A 25,275-nucleotide genomic window follows, 5' to 3' on the forward strand; every position below is an offset into this window, starting at 1 on the left:
TTCCCCTCAAGTGGAGGGAGATGCACAGTATATAAGTGTAGAAATATATCCTCTAGTTTCAAAAAGTGATGTGTTTGAAGAAAAACAATAATTTTGTAGGATCCTTTTTTATATATTATTGTTGTACTTTTCTAGAGAGTGGTTACTATTGCCAAGAAAATAAGATTTCTTTCTAAGTAAGAATACCGTCTTAGCCAGCATTCTCCACCTCTAGGGTAAAATATTACCCGTGTCAGCAGATCAGAGTATTGGAGGAGAAGAACGTTCTTCTTTTTTTAAATATTACAGAAACTTTTTAGTTGAGGTCTTGTTTGACTTCTCCAGTCATCCTTGACAGTTAAGACTTAAGAGTTAAGAAGCAGAAGCGTTAGTGAAAGATTCAGTGACTCTGATTGTGACACTGGGATAATTCGGCGTGGGGTGGCAGTTTGCTAAGTGTGATGGATTTAGGTTTATGACAGAGGATAGGATTTGCTGTTAAGCATTTTTTACTGGATGTCTGTTAATTCTATTTTTTCATGGATTTGCCATAGGTTTCGTTGTTTTTAATAATAGGCAATTGGCTTGAAGCCATCTCTGTTTCTCTAGTATTTGTTATTATGTGGTTAATGACATGCTTTGGTAAAATGGTTGCACTAGTAAGAAAATGCCTTACAGGGGGATGTATTGTATGCCAAAGTTGAGTGCTTACTGGAAATCTCAGTCTTTTGTTTAGTTCATGTTTAGCTCTTAAAAATGTCCAGGTAGAATTGTAAACCTTGGGACTAGCATGAATTGCCATTTTCCTTCTAAATGATTGTTTAAAATATTTCTCCAGCTATTTATTTAAATTCTTCAGTGCCTATTGACTTTTCTTACTTCTTTTCTAAGGAGTGTTCAGGCAGTTTGTGAAAACTTGTTTTTTGTTTTTTTTTTTTTAAAGATTTTATTTTTTTCCTTTTTCTCCCCAAAGCCCCCCGGTACATAGTTGTATATTCTTCGTTGTGGTATGTGGGACGCTGCCTCAGCGTGGTGTGATGAGCAGTGCCATGTTCACGCCCAGGATTCGAACCAACGAAACACTGGGCCGCCTGCAGCGGAGCGCGCAAACTTAACCACTCAGCCACGGGGCAAGCCCCCTGAAAACTTGTTTTTAAGAAAAACCATGGTGTGTTTCTAATGTTATTCATGTTTTTTGTTTGTTTGTTTTCTCCTTTTCATTAGGAGAAAGACCTTTGAATCTCCGAATGCCTAATTTACAAAACAGACAGCCCCATCCTTTTGTGGTGGATGGGGAGCTGGGTAGACTTTACTCCGGGGAGGCGAAGTCCCACTCGTCAGGTGAGAATGTGCGATGTGCTTAGAGAGTAACACTGGAATAAAGCAACTTTAGATTGTGTTCTCCTACCTCCTGCTGTCTCCCCTGCACAGAAAAGGTCCTTACTAACCATGTTACTCCTCAGTATTTCTCCCCTGGGAAATACTAGATTGCCATCATAATAGCCAGTCTTTATGAACATGGCATTCAAAGAACTGAGAGGGAGAATCTCAGGAAGGTTGAGGTTATTTTAATTAGCGATTACATGCATGGTGACTTTTATACAGAATTTTAAACCAAATAATGAATGACTGGTTTGCCTTTTTCTGGCCTTTCCTGATATGAAATTGATGATTATATTTTTGCTCTCATGGGAAGAAAACCTTGTGTACCCAAATCTAAACTTTTCATGCAGATGCATTTTGGGGATGGTATTCATATCTCAGAAGTAAACGGAACTCCATAAAAGGATAAGCTGTTCCTTATGATATTTAGATGTTTACATATTTTTACCCAAGTAAAGTGAGTTAGACAAAGTTAAAGTATTAGAGACCAACGCCGATTGAAAGAACCTAGTATCATTCAGTCCTGGAGTTAGAGGAACTTTAGGAGGCACTCGAAGTCAGTTGCTGCATCTGTAAAATAGGAATCATTTCGAACTCATAGACTAGTTACGGGGATTGAACAAGATAGTGTGTATGAATGGCCTTGCTTCTAGGAATTCAGTAAATAGTAGCTACTATTTTCGTTCTTCCTCTTATGCTGAATTTAAAGTCCGCTTCGGTATAGAGGGAGTAAATTCAGAAATTGAGTTGCCTAGTTTCAGATAAGCCATTAAGTATTGGTTACTTTTCTAGAATCCTTTTCTAAGTGTGTGTGTGTGTATGTGTGTGTATATGTATCACCCAGTATTAGCACTTGACGGGAATATTACCTTTTATTGTCATTCTGTAGTGTTTGTAGAGGTTGAAATAACTGCCCACATATAACTCCAAGGAATGATTCCTTACACTAGTAGAGTCTTCATTCTTTCACCCCTGTTTCTCCCACCTTAATGAGCCATGGCCAGAGAAACTTTTAAAAATAGTTCCATGTTTAAACATGGAAGATGTCTTTCTGTCCCATTTCTTCACTGATAGTAAATATTTTAGCTAGTAATTTTGTTGTATATGAGCAACCAGTTTTATTTTATGTATTTTACTTGTCGCGTTGGACCAAGCATTAAATAAAAATCGATGTTTTATATCCTAAGTGCTTTATATGTATTTCATGATTTGCCTCTCACGCCATCCTGTGTAGGTACTATCTCCATTTTATAGATGAGGACATTAAGGCTTAGAGAGGCTGTAACTTGCCCAGAGATGTATACAGCTAGTAATTGGCAGAGATGGAATTTAAATCCAGAATCGTATAAACATAACATTTTTATATGGAATTGCAGAATCATGAATAGTTGCTGTTTACTGTGGAGTTCAGAGTTTATTTTATAAGTTTGAGTTGGTTTTTTGTGATCCATTGATTTAAAGTGTCAACACACTTTGTGTTTCCATTTTTATGCAGAGAGCCTTGGGATTTTAAAAGACTACCCTCACTCAGCTTTTACTTTAGAAAAGAAAGTCATCAAAACAGAGCCTGAAGATTCAAGATAGCTGTGATTCTCCCACTGTTCTCTGGAAATGGCATCAGATTTAAGGATAATGCTCCATCATAGAAATAAGCCTTAATAACCAATGTTGCCTCATTCAGCTCAAACAGATTTCATAGCCAAAGCATCAGGACTGATCCAGTAGTCTGTGGAAACCAGGAAGACAGAACAACAGCCACAAAAGAGAAAATTGAGAGAATGTTGCAATCTGTAACAGAAATATTGATCCCTTCACATTCCTCTGTAAACTGTTTTATGTGGAAAGGCTTACAAATTAATATTGTAAGCATTCGTTATTTAAGAATGTACAATGTATTTGTGTAATTTATAGAAGCAAAATCTAGATGTTGAGGCCTGTTTGGTCCAATAGATGTGGATACAGTTTATTTTACTTGAAATTTCGTTGTCTACTTTTAAGTGTATTTAGCATAAATATTATTATATGTCAGAGTTTAGAATCTTTGCAGTCATAAAAAAGAACGTTCAAGTGATGTAGTTATTGACAGGGTTGCAATGACTTTGGAAAAATGGAAAGCAAATATTCAATTTAAACAAAGGACAATATTGTGTATTTAATATTTGATAAGACTGATTTTGTTTAATAGGAAATGTGTCATTTTTGGTAGTAAAATGTCATTTTTACTGGCTTAATCAGGCACATTTATACAATTAATAAATAGTGGAGTAAAGTTAAAAAGATGAGCAATAGAGTAGAAAATCTCTCTTACCTAGTTGACCCAGATTGCATTATATGATAGCTACTTAAGATATAACAAAAATAGGAAGTATAACAAAAAATATTACTTGGACAGAGAACTTGAAACTAGTAGACTGATGGGTAAAAGCTTGACTTAAACATTGCTGTCTCAGAACGTGTCAAATAGATTAAGACTTAGTAAGTTAACCCTAAATGTGATGAGGACGGTGACTGTTAACAAAGGCTGTAATAATGTAATGGAGTTAGTACCATTTTATCTCCAGAAATTCTTCCCTACATACCAGAGTCAGAGAAACCAGATGGCTCCCTCCAAGGAGTGTCTTCCCACCCTGACCATCACAAGTGTGGACCGTCGCTGTATCCACATGTTGCAGGCATATTTCTGGAGGTTTAGTTGACGCCTGTATTCATTATTTATTTTACAATTTCATTTTTTTACACCTTTCAGATTTGTAAATGCAGTTTTTTCTAAAAATTCATTTTAACTTGAAAGTATGTTTTGATTCCCCCTATTTAATCATGGGCTGTGTGCATATATATGGGGGTGTGCTTAAATGTTAATAACATACTTGCATACTTATGTGAATTTCACATTGTAATCCGTAGTGGAAAAACAAAACAAATACTACTTATACCAATTTAATTTTTCTGTTGGTTTAAGAGGAGAAGATATTTCACAGCTCTACCTACTTCCTTCCAGATTCCTCTAAACCCAGATATTGCCGAGAAAAGTGTATTGACTTAGAATATGTGTTTTTTTGTTTGCAGTTATGCTCTAGGTCATAACTGTATAAAAAATATTGTCATAATCTGTTATACTAAAATTCATCAGCCAAACATCATATGAAATGTCTGCACTGTAGTCTCTGATCACTGTCACATATGTAATTGCTTTTTCATTTTGGTTTCTAGAATAGCTTTACAGTAGAAACACCAGTAAACAACTTTTATACTATTAAAAGGCTTTTTTCCCTTCCTAAATGTTTTAATTGTACCATAGTGTTTTGCCTACCGAAGAAGCTTTTTATGGACCTTGCAACTTTGTTGCTAGCTTGAGGTTGATTATTGTGGTTGTATTGTTCACTGTGTGTAGAAAATAGTACGAGTACGATTTAAATAGATTCATTCAGTTTTTAATATTAGCCACAGAACTGGTTAGTATCTCAGTAGTTTCATGAAACGTTTCCTGTATTCTAATCTATTTTGAGAAATTTTGTGGGTTTTTTTTAATTGTGTCTTACAGTTCAAGTTTGTAGATTTTAATAAGCAACAATTTTTAAAGATGCAGTAATCTTCCAACTGATATTTATGTGTCTTTCATGGCTCCCACAAACTGCATCTTTAAATCTATCAGTAAGTTTCCTTAAGTATCATACTTTTCTGGTCTTTCAAGCTTAGTGATAAGGCGGAAGCACAAGAAAATTTTCAGTAGAATACAGTTTTTATTTTGTAAACACTAATGTATTAAACTTGCTATACATTGAAACAAATAATATATATTTTTATTTGAATTGTATATATGAATTCGATGTTATAACTCGTTGATTTTTTCGTTGTGTTAGAGGTATTTTCACTGAACAAGGTCAATTGGTTACCTCAGTATTACAGCCAATATAGCCCAAGGGACCATTTCTCCCCGAGTCTGTGTTGTACTTTATTATGTGAAGTCTGCGTTGCTGTGACTCTTAGAGCTGTTGGTGAGGTGGGATGAGTGCACTTGCTTCCTGTGGCAATAAAGGTTTTCTGTGCCTCACACACTGATGTTTATAGAACTTTCTGCCTTGCACTTTCCACGGCAGGTCATGTTAGCCTGCAGGGCCCCCCACGCCCCTCCTGACTGTTTGAGCTGGGCCTGGGTGTCAGGGCCAGGGCTTATGTCTTGAGTCAAGACTAAATATTATTGTCAGCTACCTTTTTTTCAGGAAAGTTATTTAGCAAATAGGTGTTCAGTTGACTCTGGTCTGTCAGAGACAGTTTGGTTTACATTGTTCTCACTGATGAGAAGTTTACAGAGACATTTAAAAAACTACCCATCATATAACCAACTAAATTAAAAGGAGGAACATCAGGATTTAACTCTTAGGATATACTAATATTTGTAAAGTGTTAATGGGATTTGGCCTCAGTATTACAGGCTAATCACAAAAAGTTGTCAACCTGTGGTAGAGAATTAGGAAAAGCCTTGCAGCGAGGTGTTAATTGATGACTTGGTAGATTGATGCAGAGCTTCAGTGTGTCCAGCACTGTGCTCGGTGCTCGGTGAGGGTGGAGGCCACAGAAGAAATCTAAGACATGACCCCTGCCCTTCAGGAGCCCAGTACCTGGTGGAATGGGAACTAACATCACTCAGATAGGACACAGAGTCTAGTGGGTTACAGACTGGGGATGAGCAGGGAGCCAACATTGAGGTGCAGCCTGTGTCCGGTAGGCGTTATGGGAGGAGGCACCTTAGCAGAGTTAGTGAGACTTGGCTCAGCCAGGATCTCTTACCAGAAAGGTGAGATGTGACACACAGCCATAGTGGGAGTGCCTTTCACTTTAAGGCCACTTAAAAAAAAATTAGTTTTATTTTGAATACCAGTTAGATCTGCTTGCCAGGATAATAATTCTTTTGACAGTGCCACCGTTGAACTTGTCAAAAGGCAGGGGAAAAATGCTTTTGTTTGTCCCTAATTAGTAAAATCTCTTTGGTGAAAGCTTGAGGATTTGGTGATTATGAGGCTACTAGCACCTAGTGTACCTTTGCAATTACAGCTGATGGTATTTAAGACTTAAAGCCTAAATAAGCATGCAAGGAATTTCCTAACACATGGTCTGCTCACTTGGCTGCTCAAACGTTTAAGTATTACTGACATAATACCCATTTTGCTGTGACATCACCTAATACAGCACTGAATCTTCAAAACAACATCAACCGCAGTATTAACCTAATGACACTAGGAGGTCTCTCTCTTATAGGAAATGAATTCAGTCAGTAAATGGCTGAAGTTAGAATCGGGCAAACGTGTTGTGTTTGTAACAGCGTGAAGCATATGACCAAATATGGTAGCTGCTGTTTAACTAAAAACCACCTTATGGTCCAGCTGTGCATGGGTGGTGGGTGTTTCAGGGAATCCAAGCTTATTTATTCATTATTATCTGTGGGTGTCCTCATAAGTGAGATTCTCAAGTGGGCCTCCAAAGTCAAAAGAATGATCCAATGTCCAGAAGTTTATTTTTATTGTAAATATGTTTAATCTGAAAAACCTTACTGTTAACCATTTCCTTAGTGACCCTGTAAGATGATTCATATTTTACATGGAAGTGATCGAAAGCTAAATGCTAGGGTTAGCGTTTTACTTTTTGAGTGTGCAATGGTTAAAGTTTTAAAACCTCTTCTCTGGCTTCTGTTTCTACTGACCTGTGAAAATTAGAAAACAAACCAAAAAAATCACCTCAAAGGTATTTTTTTGTGTGCAGAAAAAGCTAATCAAAAATCTATTTTTTAAGTTTATAATCAACTTACTAAAGTTGGAATCCAAAAACGTTAAGTTTTTAAGTTCAAGTTACAGATCTTTTTCTATCTATAAGGTTAGTAAATTTTAACAATCACTTTTAAAGGAACCATAAACATTGATTGGTTCCATTTGCAAAATTGGTTCATTTAGCTCCATTATTTCTTTATTCTTTCATATTCCTGTCTTTTAAGGGCCACAAAACTTTTAAGTATTAAAACAATATCCTTTTGAATTCTGCGTCTCCTGGTTGTGTCTGACTATTTGGTCACAATTTCGAAGGTTGTTCTTCTGACAGCTACATAATCTCCCTCCCAAGTGGCACTTCAATCATGTTAAAGTCTAGTGTTCACTGGTTTACCTTCAATTAAGGGAAATTTTCGTGACATTTTTGTAGCAATTGGAGAAAACTCTCAAACAAGGAGCATCGGAAATGAATCACATAAAATACTAATCTTAGTTTTATTTCAGCATCCATATGAAATGTTTAGTTATGATTCTTTTTCCATCTTATTGCCTGATTCTAGACACTTAAGTGAGAAATTGCCTGTTTAATTTTTTTTATTTTACCATACAGTTGCTGTCTATTGAAGTTTTCCAATGCAGTGTCTCAAAAGAATTGACTTCACAATCTCAGAGAAATAAAGTGAATGCCGTTATCAAACATAATGTTGCAAAATGCAGATTAATTACATATAACCCTGGTTCAAGATGGTGGTGCACACAAATGTTTAAAATCAACCCAATAATTTTTCTCATCAACTTATTAAGTGTGGCAAATTTTGTGAATTTCCTGGTAGTCCAAACAACTTGGTAATTGCCCAGGCTGGTCTTGCTGTGGGTGAGCACCAGTGACGCTATAAGTTAGACTGTGCTTCGTATTTACACATTCTGAAACCTTATGAGTCATCTTTGCATTAAAAGTTTGCACCTCATAAATTTATGTTTAAAGTGCCATATTCAACACCCACACACGATCCTAAGCAAGCAAGGCCATTCTCTTATAACTGTCACAGACACCCTCTGCTGACAGGTCACTTAGGCTCAAGTATGTAGGCAGATATTTAAGTAGTGCGCACGTAGGTGGAATCTTACCGGTAACTGGCTCAGCAGAGGCATTTTATAATTTTCTGAGACTCCCTACCATGCTCAATTGTGAACTGTTAAACCAAGCACCTGTGGCCTAGCCCCATACCCTGTTTATTATCCTTCCCAGAAGACAAAGTGATTTCCTTGGTACAATATTGTAATACTGTAGGCCCTCCAGAGTCTCATCATTTTAGTTATGTTTCAAAAAAATAAAATACACACTTTCAAGTCCCTGACAACATAATGTAAGGATGTTGTCCATCAGCAGTAAAAATGGACTAGGTCATCCTTTTCCTTTCTGAATCTAGCCAGTGATTCTATCATCAGAACATGCCCATATATTGATTGAGTGAATTTCTTTTGCATGCATTGGCTAACTCTCAAATTGGACCACATCTTTTTGATTTTTATTGATAAGAAGACAACAAGGCAGTTTGTATAACGAGAAAGACTTCCCAGATATGGCTAGGTACTTAACTCCAATTCTTAGGCTATTAAAAGGCAATTTACACTTTTTAAAAAATTAACATTTCAAGATGAAATAAATTTGAGGTTACCTAATTTATGCAAAGAGAAGAAAAAATTAACATATTGTAATATTTAAAAGTGAGAAGAGAGAAGGATCTATTTCCCAAGAGTTTAAGTGTGATAGTTAATTTACAGGAGAAATAAGTCACTTTCTTCTATGTTCCCTTGTTAAAAAGACAAGAACTAGCTCTGCTCTGTAAAGCAAATGATCTAAAACTGAGGCTTGTACTCTTAATCCAGTGGTAATTGTAGTACGTGGTGCCATATATCATATTTACCGTTTCCTAGCACTGGGCCAACTGCTGTACGTTTAATCCTCTGCAACTCCAGGAGGTAATTATTATCACCCCCATTTTGCAGATGAGAAAACAGAGGGCTTGAGATTAGGTAATTAGTTACCAGATCACAAGTGAGTAGTAACTTGATGCCAAAGTCCACGTGCAACCTGTCCCACCAAATTTCCTTTGAACCAAGTGACTCGCACTGTGTAAACATTTTACACTCTAACACAGTAAACACTTTAAAATGCAGGTAAAGCTTAACTGTATGCACATATAGAAACAACTAGGCTACATGTGAGTATTAATAAGCTGGTTAGTTGCTAGTAGTGTCTAGATTCCAGCAGAAGCTTCTTAAAGGAAGTAAATATCAAGCCATCCTGAAGGCAGATATTTAAGCAGAGAAGTCAGAGAACAGCACACTGCTTTGGGATCAGCACTATGAGGGGCCCAGGTGAGGGAGCAGAAAAATCACATTCAGATGGCGTTGGGAAATCTAATGGCCTAGAGCAGAGACTTCAAATTAAAATTAGAGATGAATCATCTAGAAAAGAAAACGCTCACTCAATGGAACTTTTTGAAACTCACTCTAAGTTCTCAATTTGGGAAGCAATGTGAAGCTTTTGAGGAGGAAAGAAAACAATCATTCAATAATTCACTCATTCAGCAAACACTTGTTAAGCCACCTGCTTGCAAATATCCAGGGACAATATTAAGAACTGAGGATACAGAGATCATAAGACATCATTCCTGCCCTTGAGGGACACTCACCATCTAGTAGAGGAAGACAACGATTGTTGATGATGAAGTGGCAGGACTTGATAATTGACGAAAGTAAAGATCTGGCTCATGAGAAAGGAACATATTGGCCAATTGGAATGAAAACTATCCATGCTTGTGACCCTGGGAAAAGGAGGCAATAGTAGCACCACTTTCCAAAAGAGAACTTAGGTAGCAAAGAGAGCCTGGCGTTCAATAATATTTTGTTTCAGACATGTTCAATTTGGGGGTTGTTGGTATATGTGAGTAGGGCTGCCACAGAGGCAGCAAGAAATATTGAACCAAAGATAAAGTAGAAGGTCCAAGCTGGAGTTGAGGATTTTTGAGAATTTGAAGTCATTTTCCTAGAGAGACTCCACCAAGAGCAAAGTTAGTTACAGATAAACTGATAATCCACAGATAAACTCATAATCCACAAATAAACCTTAAGTAATCCCATGATTAAAGGTTCAGGAGTGTTTTTAGTGTGTTGTTTAAAGGGAGGAGAGGAATGAGGGATTCAGTGAAGAAAATAAATTAGCTAGATTTTGAACCATGGTTTATTTAACATCATTTGCATCTCCAAATTTCACCCACAAATTATTAATTACAAAGGGAAAAAGCTGATTTTACAATTGTGAAACCTGGTCTATTCTCCTTTCCTGAACTGAGTGGAAAAATTCTAGAAATAGTACCTTCACTTAAAGCTTGCAAGGCTGTCTTTCTCATTACACTTATGACCTAATTAATCCTTTTCACAAACCAGCAAATTTGGCATTATTTTCTTCGTTTTATGAAAAGAGGAAAACTGCACAAGAGATTTAGGAACTCATTGATCCCGGAGAAGGAATTAGTTTGCAGGTGATAATTGGCTTCTGCTTTGGTTTCTGCCCTTAATGAGGAAGGAAAATCAAAGTGTGCATTTAAAAAATAGAGGTTGCCTCCAGCTCCTTTATGTGGGCTCCAACCAGACAACTGGGGAAAAGTTTGAGGCAGGAGCAGCATAGGCACTGGTGGTTGGGATAAATTCAAAACCAAATATAAATATTGTACTTTATCTGTCTCTTAAGTTGAGGGTCTTTTTTAAAGACAGAAATCACATGTTGTTTTATTAAAACATTTTTTTAAAACTCGAGTTTTCTAAATACAGCAAAAATTATCATAATTAACACTTTTTAGGCATGCCTAAGGATGAGATGACCATAACAAATTAAAGTATGATTCCTGAACTTGAAACATTTATAATATAAAACAGCATTATTCTGGACAAATGCAAAGAATAAGAGAAAGAATTACAAACAGTGCCAACCTCCCAGACCCACGCTCTGCCTTCACTCAAGGGCGTGAACACCAGGAAATGGGTAACATGGTGGGCTCTCTTGGGGGCTGCCTTCTACAGAGAGGGGGACAAGAGCTCTGTTTGACATGTCGAGTTTGAGAGGCCTTCAGTTTATTGTAGTGGAGCTATTTAGGATTTACTTGGAAACAAAAGTCTGGTGCTTAGGAAAGTCTGGAGCTCATGTCAAGACTGGGGTCATAGATTTGGGAGTTACTGGTGCCTCATGAATGGTAGTTGAAGCCATAGGAGTGAATGAGAAAGGATAAAAACAGAAGATAGTTAAAGATAGAATCCTGGGGAATACTAACTCATGTGGAGCAGGTAGAATGACGAGAAGCACCAAAAATACTAAGAAAGGACAGTCAGAGAGATAGAAAAACTGAGAGACAGAGTGACACCCTGGAAGCCACAGAGTAGAGGACATCAGTAATGTCAAATTAGACAAGAGTCAACTAGGATGAGAACAGGCTATTGGATGTGATTATTAAATAGGTCATTGTTAACCTTTAAGAGAGTGCTACCAAACAGGGTAGTTGGGAAGAATAATTGATGCAATTGTTTAATGCAATTTTCTAAATTAAAACATAACATACTTATAAAAGTAAACAGAAAGAGTATGAAAATTAGTGACAGACTTGATATGAGGCAACTTTTCTTCAAATCTAAGGGTTGGCTATTCCTTGATAAACACCGCTCCCCTCCTTCATCACAGAAGGTTGGATAGATTTCCTTAAAGCTATTTGACACATCCAAGCTCACTGTGCAAGCTGGAATTCAGTGTACCCAGAACCAATCCCAGCCCCTGTCACAGTTGGCATCTCAAAACGTGGAAGCAGAATCCCGTACAACTGATTGGGACACCAAACCTTACAGCAGAACAGATTTGTGTAAAAGAAAATATTTGGTCTTTTAGTTGTTTGTTTTCTTTCTTTCTCTATACATTTCAGTAAAATGATCTTTCACCTGTAAGATAGTAATGATTCTCGACCCTGATGCTAGGCCACCATCATAAACATCTGGCTGTTTACAATAATCTTGTGTTTCTTTGTTTTAAAACACTACATTTATTTTATCACTGCTTATTTGAATTTTACGCCCTCAAACATAGGTAGTAAAATCAAGAATGAAGAGACTGTTTAGAAGAAAACAGTAACAATTCACCAATAAATACACTTTTTAAAAGATTTGAAATATGTTTAACTGCTAGAATGTACTTGTTCTCCTCATGCTAAGGGCAGCCTTGAGTTATGAATAGAAAACTCTAATGGCTGCAGTTCAGCCTAAACATTTCCTCGCTGATCTCACAAAAATGATGAATTGTGGTGACTTTAATTCTGTGAAAGCAAACTTGATACATCTACCCTTTGCTTCTGCCACCGAAGGGAGTGAAGGGAGGAGTATGTGCCCAACCATATCCTGGTGGCTTGGAAGATAGGACCTACCCAGACTCAAAGAACACTGGAATTGGGAGTAAAGAGCTATAAAAATTAAAATTTTAGTAGCCTACCATCCACTATTCTTGAGCTAAAGTATAATGTAATTAACTTTTATAAAAACCTCTGAGTTAAGGAAATTAGACTATTTAGACATTCTTTGTAATTTGCTGTTTTCGACTTAATAAAAGCAGCTTTTAAAATTCACTTCACTCTCTCAAAATCTCCCCCAAGGTGTCCATTTCGAGTTTGTTTGACTGCAGATGGGGCAGCAGAATTCTAACGAGGTCAATGTTATCACCAGGGTGCTGATACACACGTACAGTTGGAAGAATAGAAGGAATCTTTTCTATTGAGCGTGTAAAATGTGGAGATCACAAGCCAATTCCTGAAAGAGAGCCTGGCCCAGCTGTTAAGTGACTTGTTAAAGGTCTCACAGGCCACAAGGGACGGAGCTAGGGCGAGACCCCGAGCCCTTCCTCTCTAGTCCCGTGTTCTTTCTCCTGCGCCACCCAGCCTCTCCACCGAGTGAGATTTTTAGTATCTCCCCAGACAAACAAACAAATAAACAAAAACCTATTTACTATTAGTGGGTAGAAAAAATTTAGGAAACATGAATTTGAGTCCTGGCTCATCCACCATTTATTTGACTGTCACCAACAAGTCACTTCATATCTCCATATCTATAGCTGCATTTCCCTTACCCAGAGAATTACACTTTGGCAGTTCAAGGCCATGTGCCTCAGATCAAAGGACTGGCGGTCCACAGGCCTCTGTTTTATAACTGGTTTTATCTTCAGGTGATGAGACTTTTAAGCAAGTCTTTAAAGCTTTTTGACCTTCAGTTTTCTCATTTGTAAGATGTGAATCCTAAGAGATGCTCTCCAGATTCCAGGGTCGTGGTGGGGTTATGGCCTCTGAAAGACACAAAGGTGCTCTAAAGGAGTCACGGTCTTTGAGGAGGGACAGACACTGCCTTACCTAGTTGAGCACTCATAACATAATGTCGTGCAGCGAAGGAACCTTGAATAAGGTTCGGGATACCTGGATTCCCGTCCTTGGCTCTGCCCTTGTCTTTGTGTGTGACTTATCAGGTCACATCTTTGCTGTGCCTTAATTTTCTCATATGTAAAAAGAAGCTGGGCTTTTACTGGTTGTTAACTTTTTGTGTCACGTGCCCTTTTGATAACCTGATGAAACGTATTGATCCTGTCCTCATAATGCACACAGGCCTCAACCTTTGCTTAAAGTTCGGTGGACTCGCACCTCACCCAATATCTGATGGACTCCAGGTTAAGAAGCCCTAACCTCTAACCTGTTGATCTCTTCTGGCTTTGATCATCTAAGAAAGCTACAACCAAGCTGTCTATATCTATTTTGGACAAAGAGGGCATTCCATATTCAGTTAGCTTTTTTATTCCTTAGAGTTCAACCTGAATCCTACAGATGACAGGAGATTTCTGGCACGAGGTCATCACACAGTTGAAATTTGTGAGGGAAATGATCTAATAGCCTCAATATTATTTGAAATGGGAATTCCTGAATCTGTTATCCCATATTTTAAGCATAGATAAATTTTGTCTCTCACATCTAGGCTTACAACTAAAATACAATGGCGCTTCGTAAAACAAGTTTTTATCTCTTTTCACATTAAAAGCAAATTCAAGAAATTGAAATATCCGTCTTTGCTTGAAAAGATACATGGACAGAGAAGAAACAAACTTGGATTTTGTTCTTTTTTTTGATATTGCCTGTTTTGAGAATCAGGTGAATGGGTGACAGGCTACATACTCCATCAATTACATAATGACTGACCCCTACAGTGAGCTTTTGGTTGACTGCAATAGAGCCATCCAAGTCAGTTTAAGCAAACAGGGAAGTTTTTTTGGAAGAATGTAAGGTTATCTCAAGGAATCCAGGGCAAGAAGTCAGAGCAGCCTCAGGAAGAGCCAGAAGCCAAGAAGCTGGGAATTCAGAAGGGAAGGTTATTCTCTCCCACTCTCTCAGGGAAGCTAAATGCTTCCTGGTCTCCACTTCCCTCTGCAAGTCTGCCTTATTTGTCAGACAGTATTGTCTGCTTTAGGGTGCTCATGGCTGCCTGGTTCAGCCCGACAATGACTTTCTGCCCAGACCCCACCCAAGACTGCTGACCAGAGTCTCAAAAGCCCAATTCCAAATTCCCTGCATGGAGAATTTGATTGCTCCAGCTTAAGGCAGGAATACATTCCACTGAGCTGTGAGAAGGTGAGTCGCATCACTGCCTGCTTAGTAGGAGCCATGGGAGCAAAATTCCCAAGAAGGGGGCTTGCACAGTTTCCCTAAAAAGAGAATGTTGGACAGAGTGAAACTAACACAGAAAGGAAATTACTTTCATTCCCAGCATATGGCAGACCTCAAATTAAGGCGAGGGAGTCAACATCAGGAGCATCTGGTAGCAACTAAGGATGGGGCACAGACGTTTGCTCCCAAGGTCCAGTCTCTTCCTGCTGCTCCTCAACACCCGGAGGGAGCCTTTATTCGGAAAAGAGGTCCACAGCCCAGCAACAACCAGTTAGCATGGGGGAGCTAGTCTATTATCTTGTCCATATCTCTTTCCAGATGGATACCAACATTTAAGATTTCATGTCGCAGCTACACCCTCAAATCTTCATCAAGAAACTGTAATCTACAGAGTTGCAATAAATCATCCAGCTTTTCCTAATAAAAGTTATAGGACCGTTTAACCACCTATTAATGTTAATCTCTATAGTGTTTTTTAAAAAGACTGAAAAAATGTAGATTAGCTTTGAAACTATAAAACTGTATTCATCAACACTGTTTTGGTTGCTAAATATATAAGTTCACTTGAGCTAGCTTAAGAAAAATTAGAAATTTATTTTAGAAATACAGTGATGTTTAAGGATACGAGGATAAAAAGGCAGCTCTAGTTGGGCAGAAACTGGGAACCTACAAAGTATCAGGAACCTCTGTAGTCCTCTCCCCACTGTCTTCTCTGCTTCTCTTTGTGAGTCTACTTCATTATTATCCTGGCCAGCTGGCTTTTACCTGTTCCCAAATTCACGAGATGGACTATGACAGCCAACAATAGTGGGTCTACCCACTTAGCAAGGTGATTTCTTGAAGTATGAATTTGTGTGTGTGTTTCTGTTTTGTACTTCCTTCTGCTCTTCCAGAGCCATCCACACTGACCAAAAGAGAATTAGAAAGGTTCCAAGGTTCCAGCCAGTAAGCAAAGATGAAGAAATAGTCAATGTTTGCTTTTTTTTTTTTTTTTTTTGATTTATCGAGTAGGGTCTTTCGTAAGAGTCTATCAGGAACAAGAGTTTTGGAAGATATGGCTTATTTTCTTTTAGTAAGACTTTTTTTTTTTACAGTAGTTTAAAGTTAATAGCAAAATTGATGGGAAGGTACAGAGATTTCCCATATATTCTCTACTCCCACACACGCATAGAAGCCAAAGCTTTTGACCCGAATGAAGTGGGTTTTGTTGAGAGAAAAAAAGATTGTGATAATTGAAAGGAAAGGCCCAGAAGGAAGCAGGGCATAGAATTTATGTCCTAACAATAATACATTGGAAAGAGGCTGGAAGAAGACCCTGACTATAACTACCCCCTCCCCACAGAGAGGAGAGGGGAGGTCAGCAGAGCCTGAGATAAGGGACAAGGACCTTAGAGGAGCCATGTGGATAGAGGTAGAGTTGGCCTAGAGAGACTGTGAGCACCTTACTCACCAGGCTGGGAGCCAAATGGGGAGCCCATGCAGGCTTGCAGATCGTGGGTCACCACTCGAGTGAGCCCACAGTGACCCTGGTCCTTTGTGCCAAGGAGCCACAATTAGCTGGGCTTTGTTGCTTTGCTACCTGTAGAGGCCCTTCCACTGACAGCTGGAATATCACATCACCTTGGCCCATCCAGCAGAAGGGGGCCTCCTGGACTCAGGAATTTGAGGATCCCCATCTGATCTGCCTACCTGAACAATCAGGCTTTCAACAGAGCAAGACATCCCTAAGCCTTCCACTGCAGAGGGTGGGCCCCCACCCCGGAAGGGGGTAGTAGTAGTGGGGAAAGGATACCACTGCCCCTGTACTTGGACACTACTGGACAGTGGGGAACCTGACCTTGTCACAGGGTCACGTAGATTTTTACTCTCTATCTCCAAGTCTGATTCCAAATTCCCAGGGAAGGGACTCTGCTTGGCTTAGCCTGGTCAGGTGTTCGTTGTAGTCCAATCAACTGTGGCACAGCGGGTGGAGACTTATCCACCTTAGGTGGGGGTAGACGTGAACTGGGCTTACACTCCAAAGTGCTTTCATATGAAACTCTTACGCAGTGATCATTCATAGTACCGGATCATTACACATGTATTAGCTTTCAGACTTATACAATTTAATCTTTTATGAACTATTCCAGAACCTAGGACATTTAATATTTCTGCGCCCATTTTTTTCAGTTAAACTATAAGGACATGGCTAAAAGTATCTCTAAGGTTTCTTATAGCTCTTTATTTAAGATTCTATGATTCTCTTTATCTCACCATATCTGTAGATGGCTACAGGCTGATCATTCAGAAAACTGGTATTGAAAAATCAAATTCTTCATTCCATTCTTCAGGAGTAAAGTCCCTGTCTTGAAACTGTGATTAGAGAGAGGAAATTTTCTAGGATGGACAGGCTGAGGTGGAGGGGAGAGAAGGCTGGAGAAGGCAGAGTGAAGTCTCTCCTCCAAATCCCGTGGACTGGTTTGGGGTCCCTGTGCAGTGAAGGGCTGGAGGCTGGAGCTGAGTGAGTTAGTCGAGAAGACTGAGATTTTAAGTACAGGCAGAGCTGCTTCAGGACTTGAGATGACAAGTGTGGTTGGGAACATGGCTGAGACACCCCAAGGACTGGCAGCTGTGGGAGCAGACACTGCACCCTGGACACAGACTCTGGAGATCCCAGAGGCTGGTGGCCACAGTGAGCCTTCTGCCAGCAGCCTTGTGAGGAGCAGAGGTGACAAAGCTGTAGCTGAAGTAAAACAAGAAGAGCCCAGGGTGTGTGTCAGGTAGTGCTAGTGTGGTCTTGGGGACACATTTGGGACTCATCTTTCCTGAGAGGCAGTAGCCTGCACTGACTCAAATAGGAGCTAAAGACTTTTAAGATCCATAAAACTTCATCTCCAGATGTTATGGGGTGAATTGTGTTCCCCTAAAAATTTATATGTTGAAATTCTAACCCCCTAGGACTTGAGAATGTAACCATATTTGGAGACAGGGTCTTTAAAGAAGCAGTTAAATTAAAATGAAGTCTTACGGGTGGGCCCGAATCCAATATGACTGCTGTCCTTATAAGAAGAGGGAATTTAGACACAGAGATATGTACAGAGGGAAGATGATGTGAAGATGCAGGGAGAACACGCCCATCCGCAAGCCAAAGAGAGAGGCCTGGAGCAGAGACTTCCCTCGTAACCCACAGAAGGAACCAACTCTGCTGACACCTGGATCTTGGACTTCTGGCCTCTAGAATTGCGAGAAAATAAATTTCTGTTGTTTAAGCTATTGATTCCGGTACTTTTTTACAGCAGCTCTAGAAAATACATCAGAACGTTGTTTTCCAAAGGAAATTTCTTGATGTCTGCGTTTTATGGATTTCCTAATATCACGGACTCTAAGACTTATTGAATTGTAACTGTGGTTTCTTAGGAACAAGGAGACATTAGTATTATCCATGTAAAGCTAAGCATGTCATTACAGAACAGAAAAAAAGCTATACCTTCAGCCCAGCTAGAGACTGATGGCCTGACAGGTAGCAAAATGGCCACATTTTCAAGTGATTTCATAACAACATTCTCTGAAACAAACCAACTAACTGTTTAATTGTTGAATCCTACAGGATTTCCCACAAAAGGAATTATTTTAAACTCAGAGCTGGTTTATAAGGTAATTAGCTTGTTGACTGTCTTGGGACTCTAGTCTATAGGAATTCACCTGGACACACTGGAACAAATTGGGACTATCGTGCTGATTAATTAAACTCCTTGTATAGTTGACTAAACATAAATTGTCCTGTTCCTTTGGTGTTCTTAAGTAGAAATATCAAACAGCAATCACTGGCCAGTATCCTGTAATATACAAATGCATGTTGCACACTGCGGTCGTAAGTTGGATACCAACCATGAGATGAGCTGATGGTCTCTTGAAGTCTCAACAGCTAAAATTAGGACACCAAATGTGGTAAGGCATGGTGCTGTTTACTGGGGACAAGCGATTTCTTTCGTTGTCCAGATTTTGAACACTTAATAGGACACCGAAGAAGTTTCCTACTTCAAAAAACTGCAAAATAAGAGAGAGAACTATAGAAAAGGGGCTTTCTTGGCCAAATTTTTTAGTCTTGACTTTGGGTTACAGGAGTAAATACCTAAATGAATGTGTCTTTCTCTTGCTTCAGAAAAAAGTGTTTTGTGCAGAATATATTTAATTTTCTGGTTGTGATATGAAAAAATCAAATAGAACAGTGTGGGATGTCTTCTGGGCCAGATAATTACTTTTAAGATTCTATAACTAAAAGCTGATTGAAATTGGAACAGTGCTCCTTTCCAAATGAAGAAAATTCCAATGAGTTCAGCAAAATAAAATTTGATTGATGTTATTGACAGGAGTGATGGAAAACTATGAAGAGTGAAAATATTATGCTGCATTCAGGTCATATAATAAATAAATTCTTTTGGACATAAAGAAGTATACAACTTTCATTAATAAAAATCAGTTTATCCCCAATCTTATTAAACACATGAGGACAATATTTAAAGAATATTTGCCTTGAATTTATGATGTTTGTTGCATTCTGCTTATATTATCTTCCCTATCTAGTTGGAAGAAATTCATAATTGGGAAAAAGTTTCACTCTTTCTCTTTCTCTGCTCAAATTACCTGCTTCAAATATTTCTAACTTATTGACTTCTACAACATGAGCTGTTTCCACCAAAATATGCTCAGGGAAAACTTGAAGGAGAGATAATAGAAAGGCCAACTACTCTTACTCCTGATTGGTGCCAACATTTTTCTCTTCACTTAAATTTGAGACCTGAGTCATGTTTGAAACTTATCTTTCTCTATTCTTCACATTCAGATACCAAGTCCTGTTGATTCTTCATTATTTTCTCACATATACATCCATTTCTTTGTAGTCTCATCATTACCCTTTAGTTTAGTCCCTTATCATCTCATGCAATTTCAACTTCAATTTTTTCTATCCTCCAATATATTCTGTATATTGTTACCAGAATAATTCCCCTCAAATTGCTTTTCTCATTCATTGCCCTGCTAAGGAAAAGCAAAACACAGCACAACAATTTCGATGACTCTCTATTGCTAATAGAGTAAAATCCAAATTCCCTAGGCAGGCGTTTTTTTAAGGCTAAGTCAGTTCCATTAAGCATTTTCTCTCTAACTGATGCCAGTGACTCTGGCTCACTAGAAAAAGCAAAGTAAGTGCTTTGGCTCAGACGATCCTCCTACCGGGCGCTTCAAACCTTCTGTCCTGCGTCTCATCACCAGGTTTCTTCTTGCCTGGCCCCTTCAGATTGATAGTGAGTTTTCATACCTGCTTCGCTTTGGATTGAGCTTCTTCTCAAAAGGTGCTTCTGGGATCCAGCTCCATACAGTGTAGCCAATGATGTCGTTTGACTAATTTGACGCAGCTGGGGAGCAACACCCTGGCATTCACCATCCAGAAAGGGAGATGAGACAGCCGTTAATACTCTCTTCAATGTGGCCTCCAGATATATTTTTTGCTTTCTCTCCCTATGCAAATGATTTATTTTAGCAGAGTCCACCTATGGTACCCTAAATCTCTACTCACCTACCCTAAGCCAACCATGAGTGTCCAAAGGAAAATATTCTTTATCAGAGTCCCTATTACATATTACCAGAGAACCATGAGGCCACTCCTGTTTGTTTTTGGATGTTCTCTGCTAACATGAATACAGTCTGGACCATCTCTATGCCTCATCATGTTCTTTGTTTCTGAGGTGGTAAGTCTCCTCAACATTGCCATTAACCAAGTATGGCCACTCTTAGTAAATTAAGTCTTTCAGCTCTGTCTCTGCCTGACCCCTTGGCTTGACCAAACAAATAGAGCCTTAGCGAAAGTATGTGAAGTGTTCTGTTATTATTTTTTTCCCACAGGAGTGTCAGATCTTGGGATGGTAGGTCAGTGTGAGAGAAACACTGGCGTGGCTCTGTCCAAGGTATTCCCTTGTCCCATCCAAGGAAAGGCCCTTCCCAACTTGGACTTTAAAGGGAAGATGCCTTCTGGTGATCAAACCTGCTGTCCTGTCTTCCCTCTGGCTCTCCCTGCCCCCATTAGAGGGCTCATCCCCTCTCGGGGGAAATTCCTTCCACATGAGGAAGAGGAGGCTCTGTTCAGAGAAACCTCTGGATCTTGAAAACCTGAAGTCCTCAGGCTTGGACAAGGTGTTCTTTGGGGCACTGATGCTGATTCAGTCACGTGTGGAGGGGACAGACAGGCTCCAGGCCCTCGAATGAGGGTGACAGTGGCTATTCTAATCCCAGTTCAGTTTCCCTGCCGTGAGACCTGCAATCAATTTCCCTGCTGTTGCCCAGCAATCAGTCACACGTCACCAAAGCAGGCATTACTTTTTGTCTAGGACAACCCAGTCTAAGCTCACATCAAAGGAAAGACATTGCTCCTGTTAGTTTTTTCTTACCCTTTTCAGAATAATGGAACCCGCTGTTTTTTGTGCCAAGAAACATTTGTTTCTTTATGGGGCCTGGTTGGAAGACTTGAGCCACCACACCAGCTATCCAAGAAAGGTGGCTCAGGCTTTGGTCAGATTCTTGGGATTCCAAGGTTCCCCTTGATAGGATTGGGACAACGAGGAGGATGTTCTAGTTTATCCCATTTCTCAGTATTGTGTTCATATAGCAATTACATAACTTTTTTACAATTTATGTGTAGGAGATACATGTGGATTTTGTGGGGATATACACAGATAAATGAGACAATCTGACTTCCAGGAGTATAGAAGCTAATGGGCAATATAAGTATGTCAGGAACTAGTCATGACATACACAATGAAATAACTACTTTAATAGGCTGTAAGTGAGGATGGAAGGATGCGGATTTTAATCGGGGAGGGTTGATTTTGGTCAGAAAATGTTTCTTGAAAGTGATGTCATTTAATGTCCTTCAATGTGAGTAGCGTTTTGATAAGTGGACAATGGCATTAGGGTCAGATGAAATCACATATAAAGGCCTAGAGTATTAGAGAATATGGAGGTGTTGGGGGACAGTATAGATAAAGCAACAAAAATGTATTTCTGGTTTTGAGAAGAAGAATATTCTCACCCAAATTTTGGTTGAGAAATATAGCTCTATGCCAATTAGAAGGCTGGATTGGAAAGATAGATATCAAATGCTTGATAGGGCTGGCGAGCTTTGCTTGGACATATCATGCTTCCTTAAGGCCATCTGCCGTTGAAGAAATTCAGTCCTACCATTTCTTCTGCTGTTTGAGGGCTTGTATCTCCCCATCAGTGCCATTAACCAGGCTTGATTACTCCTAGTAATCCATAGAGTGGGTCAAAGTCCCTCTTTGTATTATATTACGCTAGAAATACCCTTGAAAGTACATAGTAGAAACATAGGTGACTGTTTACAGACAGAAAAGAAAAACCATTAAAGCAAAGGTATAATGTGCCAATACCACTTTAATATTTACTTTATTATCCATGATGGTCATTATGTATGTTTAAAGATGCATAAAGTTGATTTTCTACCCACTGGGGAATAGATGGGCTATTTAAAACCGTCTGCCCACAAACAAATCCCCTGAGGTGCACAGGAGTACATTTCCCTCCTGATAATCGCCCACAATTAGAGCAGTTCTTTCAGATACATAAATTAAAGCAATAAAATGAGATAACTATAAAAAGCCCTGCATGTTCGCACTGAAGGAATTGAGCTGTAAACTACAAATCCTAGCTCAAAATAACTTCGTTCTGTATTGCAAGCACTGATAAGAATAGGTTATGGAATCACCAGATGGGAAGAAATCCTAGTCTTTTTTTCCAAACTAGATTGGATCAAACCTCCCACAGCGATACGAATCTGTCTGGCTCTGATCATCCCTATCAATGAGTCTCCGCAGATCAGGCTGAAAAAGAATTGAGAGTGCTTATGGGTGCTCCTTACTTGCTGGTCTCACCTATATATTATCCCTCCCTTAAGAGGTAAGAATTGGGCAAAGGCTGGCAGATCTCACATGCTGTGGCCAGTGCTCAGAGACTAAGCATCTCTTCTTATCCGTGTTGGGAGGTTTGAGGCCACGTGGCAGTACCTGAGAACTCTGTCTGGAAGAGGCTTCTGAGATACTAAGTCTGAAATTGGGATACCAATCTGGAGGCCCATAGGGAGACCAACGGCCAAGGTATGGAACCAAAATAGGGCAAAGAATCAAAATCAAGGATTCTGAACAGCTTGGGTGGAAGGGCTGGGACCCTTTAAAAGATTTGGAATGAGGTGGACCACATCTCCATTCACGGGTGTTGAGTACACACACTTCTTTCTCAGAGCAAATTTTCTTAACATGAATTGCTTGCAAGACAATTGACTAATTAAAGAACATGTTTTGCATAACACAGATTTCTTTTGATTACAACAATTACAATCAAGAACCAGCACCAAAATAAGAAAAATGAAAATGCTATGGTTCACACAGGCTAGGAATACATTGCTGCTTTTGTGGCTGGCTGATCATTTAACTGCTTTCTTCTGTTTATTGCATACCAATTTTGTATTTTGTTACTGCATTGTAATAACAACGAAGGTGATAAGAATTGTGTAATAAGATATTCTCCAGATCCTAACCCCATTTCCCATGTAAATAATTTTTTGATAATGTGAGCTTTCCATAAGAGTATAGTTTATACACTATGGCAGAATAGACATTTTCGTTTACATTTCTTTGCTTTAAATTTAGTACTATTCACTTCAAAAATACGAAAAATGGCAAGAAATGTATCCAGGAAGACACACCCTCAAGGACTTTATAATCCAGTTTAGATAAGACCTGCTCATTTGTCCAGCTATTCAATTAACTACACTTTTCTAAAAAAAAAAAAAAAAAATTTTTTTAAGTTAACTTTTTTTTTTTTTATCATGTTTTAGAATTATCAAGTCTTAGAGAGGAAAACAAACTCAGAAATCATCTGGTTCCAACTATCTTCTAATGTACCTTTAGAAACCAATGTATGAAATATGCGAAGTCATGAGTAAAGGGAATGCTGAGGCCACTGAAAGCTTGGGCAGGTAGTGCCAATGTTGGGCAGGATTTGGGCCAGGAGACCCTGCAGGGTTTTTCAGAAGTGAAGCCAGAAGCGGGAAGAGCCTCCTTGCTGGTTTCTTCTGGTGCTATAGAGAAGCCAATCTTTATTACACTAAAAATTTAATTGTACCGAAGTTAGGATTCTCAGAAGAAATATTCTCACTAACTTCATGTATAAATGCCATTTCCTTCAATGATGTGTTTTTGCAATCTAAATTATTGTATGTTCCTTTGAGAAATGTGTCAATACAATTCCGATGGCTTAAATATTTGATGAGGAAATACAGCATACAACTGTGCGTAGTACATGCTAAAAGGGTTTTACATCAGCGAACTGTGCTAGAAAATTAGAAGAACCTGAGATTTTGATCTCAGAATCTCAACTGTAATGAACTCATATTCTTATGTGAGATGGTGGTTTTATGTATATTTCTTTCGATCAAGTGAAGAGGGTTGCAAGACAGAGATTATTTTAGAGGTGAAGACATGAAAGTCTTGAGTGAGTATAATCCATCTGTGGTGAAATACAGCAGACATTGGCTGAGCAAGTGTTTAAACTAGATCTGATCTACTGGATAAACTGGATCTTGATCAAAGTCAAGAAAAAAATTATAGGAGAAATAGTTGTTTCTTCAACTTTTATACTCATTTTAAGAGAAAATCTTTTTATTTACTTTTATTTTTTAAGCTCTTCTGCAGACTCTTCAGGATCCTCAAAATGAAACCCTGGTAAACTAATCTAATCATTCTTTGTAAAATGAAATTCAATATTCCTATTGTCTATCACACAGAGAGTATTTTATATAAAACCCTACAAAGATAGAACATCTACAAAAAAGTAATTTAATCCTTCTTTTAAAAGATAATACTAATTTTATTATTTAACTTTACAACATTTCAAAACATGAATCATCAATTTTTTCATTATAAAAATCATATACCCACACTACATTTTAAGAATGTAGAAACTAGAGATGAAGGAAATCAACTCTAACCCCACCAGCCTAAAAGGCAATTGCTTGCATGTTAGTGTGACTTTTAAATTTCACAGATTTTTTTCTTATTCATATTTTTTATGCTGAATACATTATGAACACAGAATGTCCCCTTTTCATCTCTCTCCTTTTTTTTGGTGAGGAAGATTAGCCCTGAGCTAACTTCTGTGCCAATCTTTCTCTACTTTGCATGTGAGATGCCCCCACAGCATGGCTGATGAGTGGAGGAGGTCTGCACCCAGGATCCAAACCTGCGAACCCCGGGCCACCAAAGCGGAACATGTGGAACTTTAACCACTCAGCCACGGGGCCGGCCCCCCTGCTTCACCTCTGAAGCTCAATATATAAGAATTGGGAATTTAATCTTGACTCTTCTTTT

General features: G+C 38.7%; 1 protein-coding gene and 1 long non-coding RNA gene across 11 annotated transcripts in view; one reads left to right on the forward strand and one right to left on the reverse strand.

Moving 5' to 3' along the window:
* The window catches only part of NAB1 (NGFI-A binding protein 1), a 39,027-nt gene extending 33,612 nt beyond the window's left edge, over positions 1 to 5,415 (forward strand). For all 9 annotated transcript variants that reach the window (XM_070241440.1, XM_070241437.1, XM_023622230.2 and 6 more), the window contains exons 7-8: positions 1,204 to 1,320; positions 2,858 to 5,415. In XM_070241440.1, the coding sequence (XP_070097541.1) occupies positions 1,204 to 1,320; positions 2,858 to 2,946 (206 nt within the window). In that variant the 3' untranslated portion in view covers positions 2,947 to 5,415. The remainder of the gene's footprint in view (positions 1 to 1,203; positions 1,321 to 2,857) is intronic.
* Positions 1 to 25,275, reverse strand: part of LOC138918683 (uncharacterized) — a 202,630-nt gene that overhangs the window by 6,977 nt on the left and 170,378 nt on the right. The gene's annotated exons all lie outside the window — the stretch shown is intronic.

Source organism: Equus caballus, chromosome 18, assembly GCF_041296265.1.
Source record: "Equus caballus isolate H_3958 breed thoroughbred chromosome 18, TB-T2T, whole genome shotgun sequence".
NCBI classification, from domain to species: Eukaryota; Metazoa; Chordata; class Mammalia; order Perissodactyla; family Equidae; genus Equus; species Equus caballus.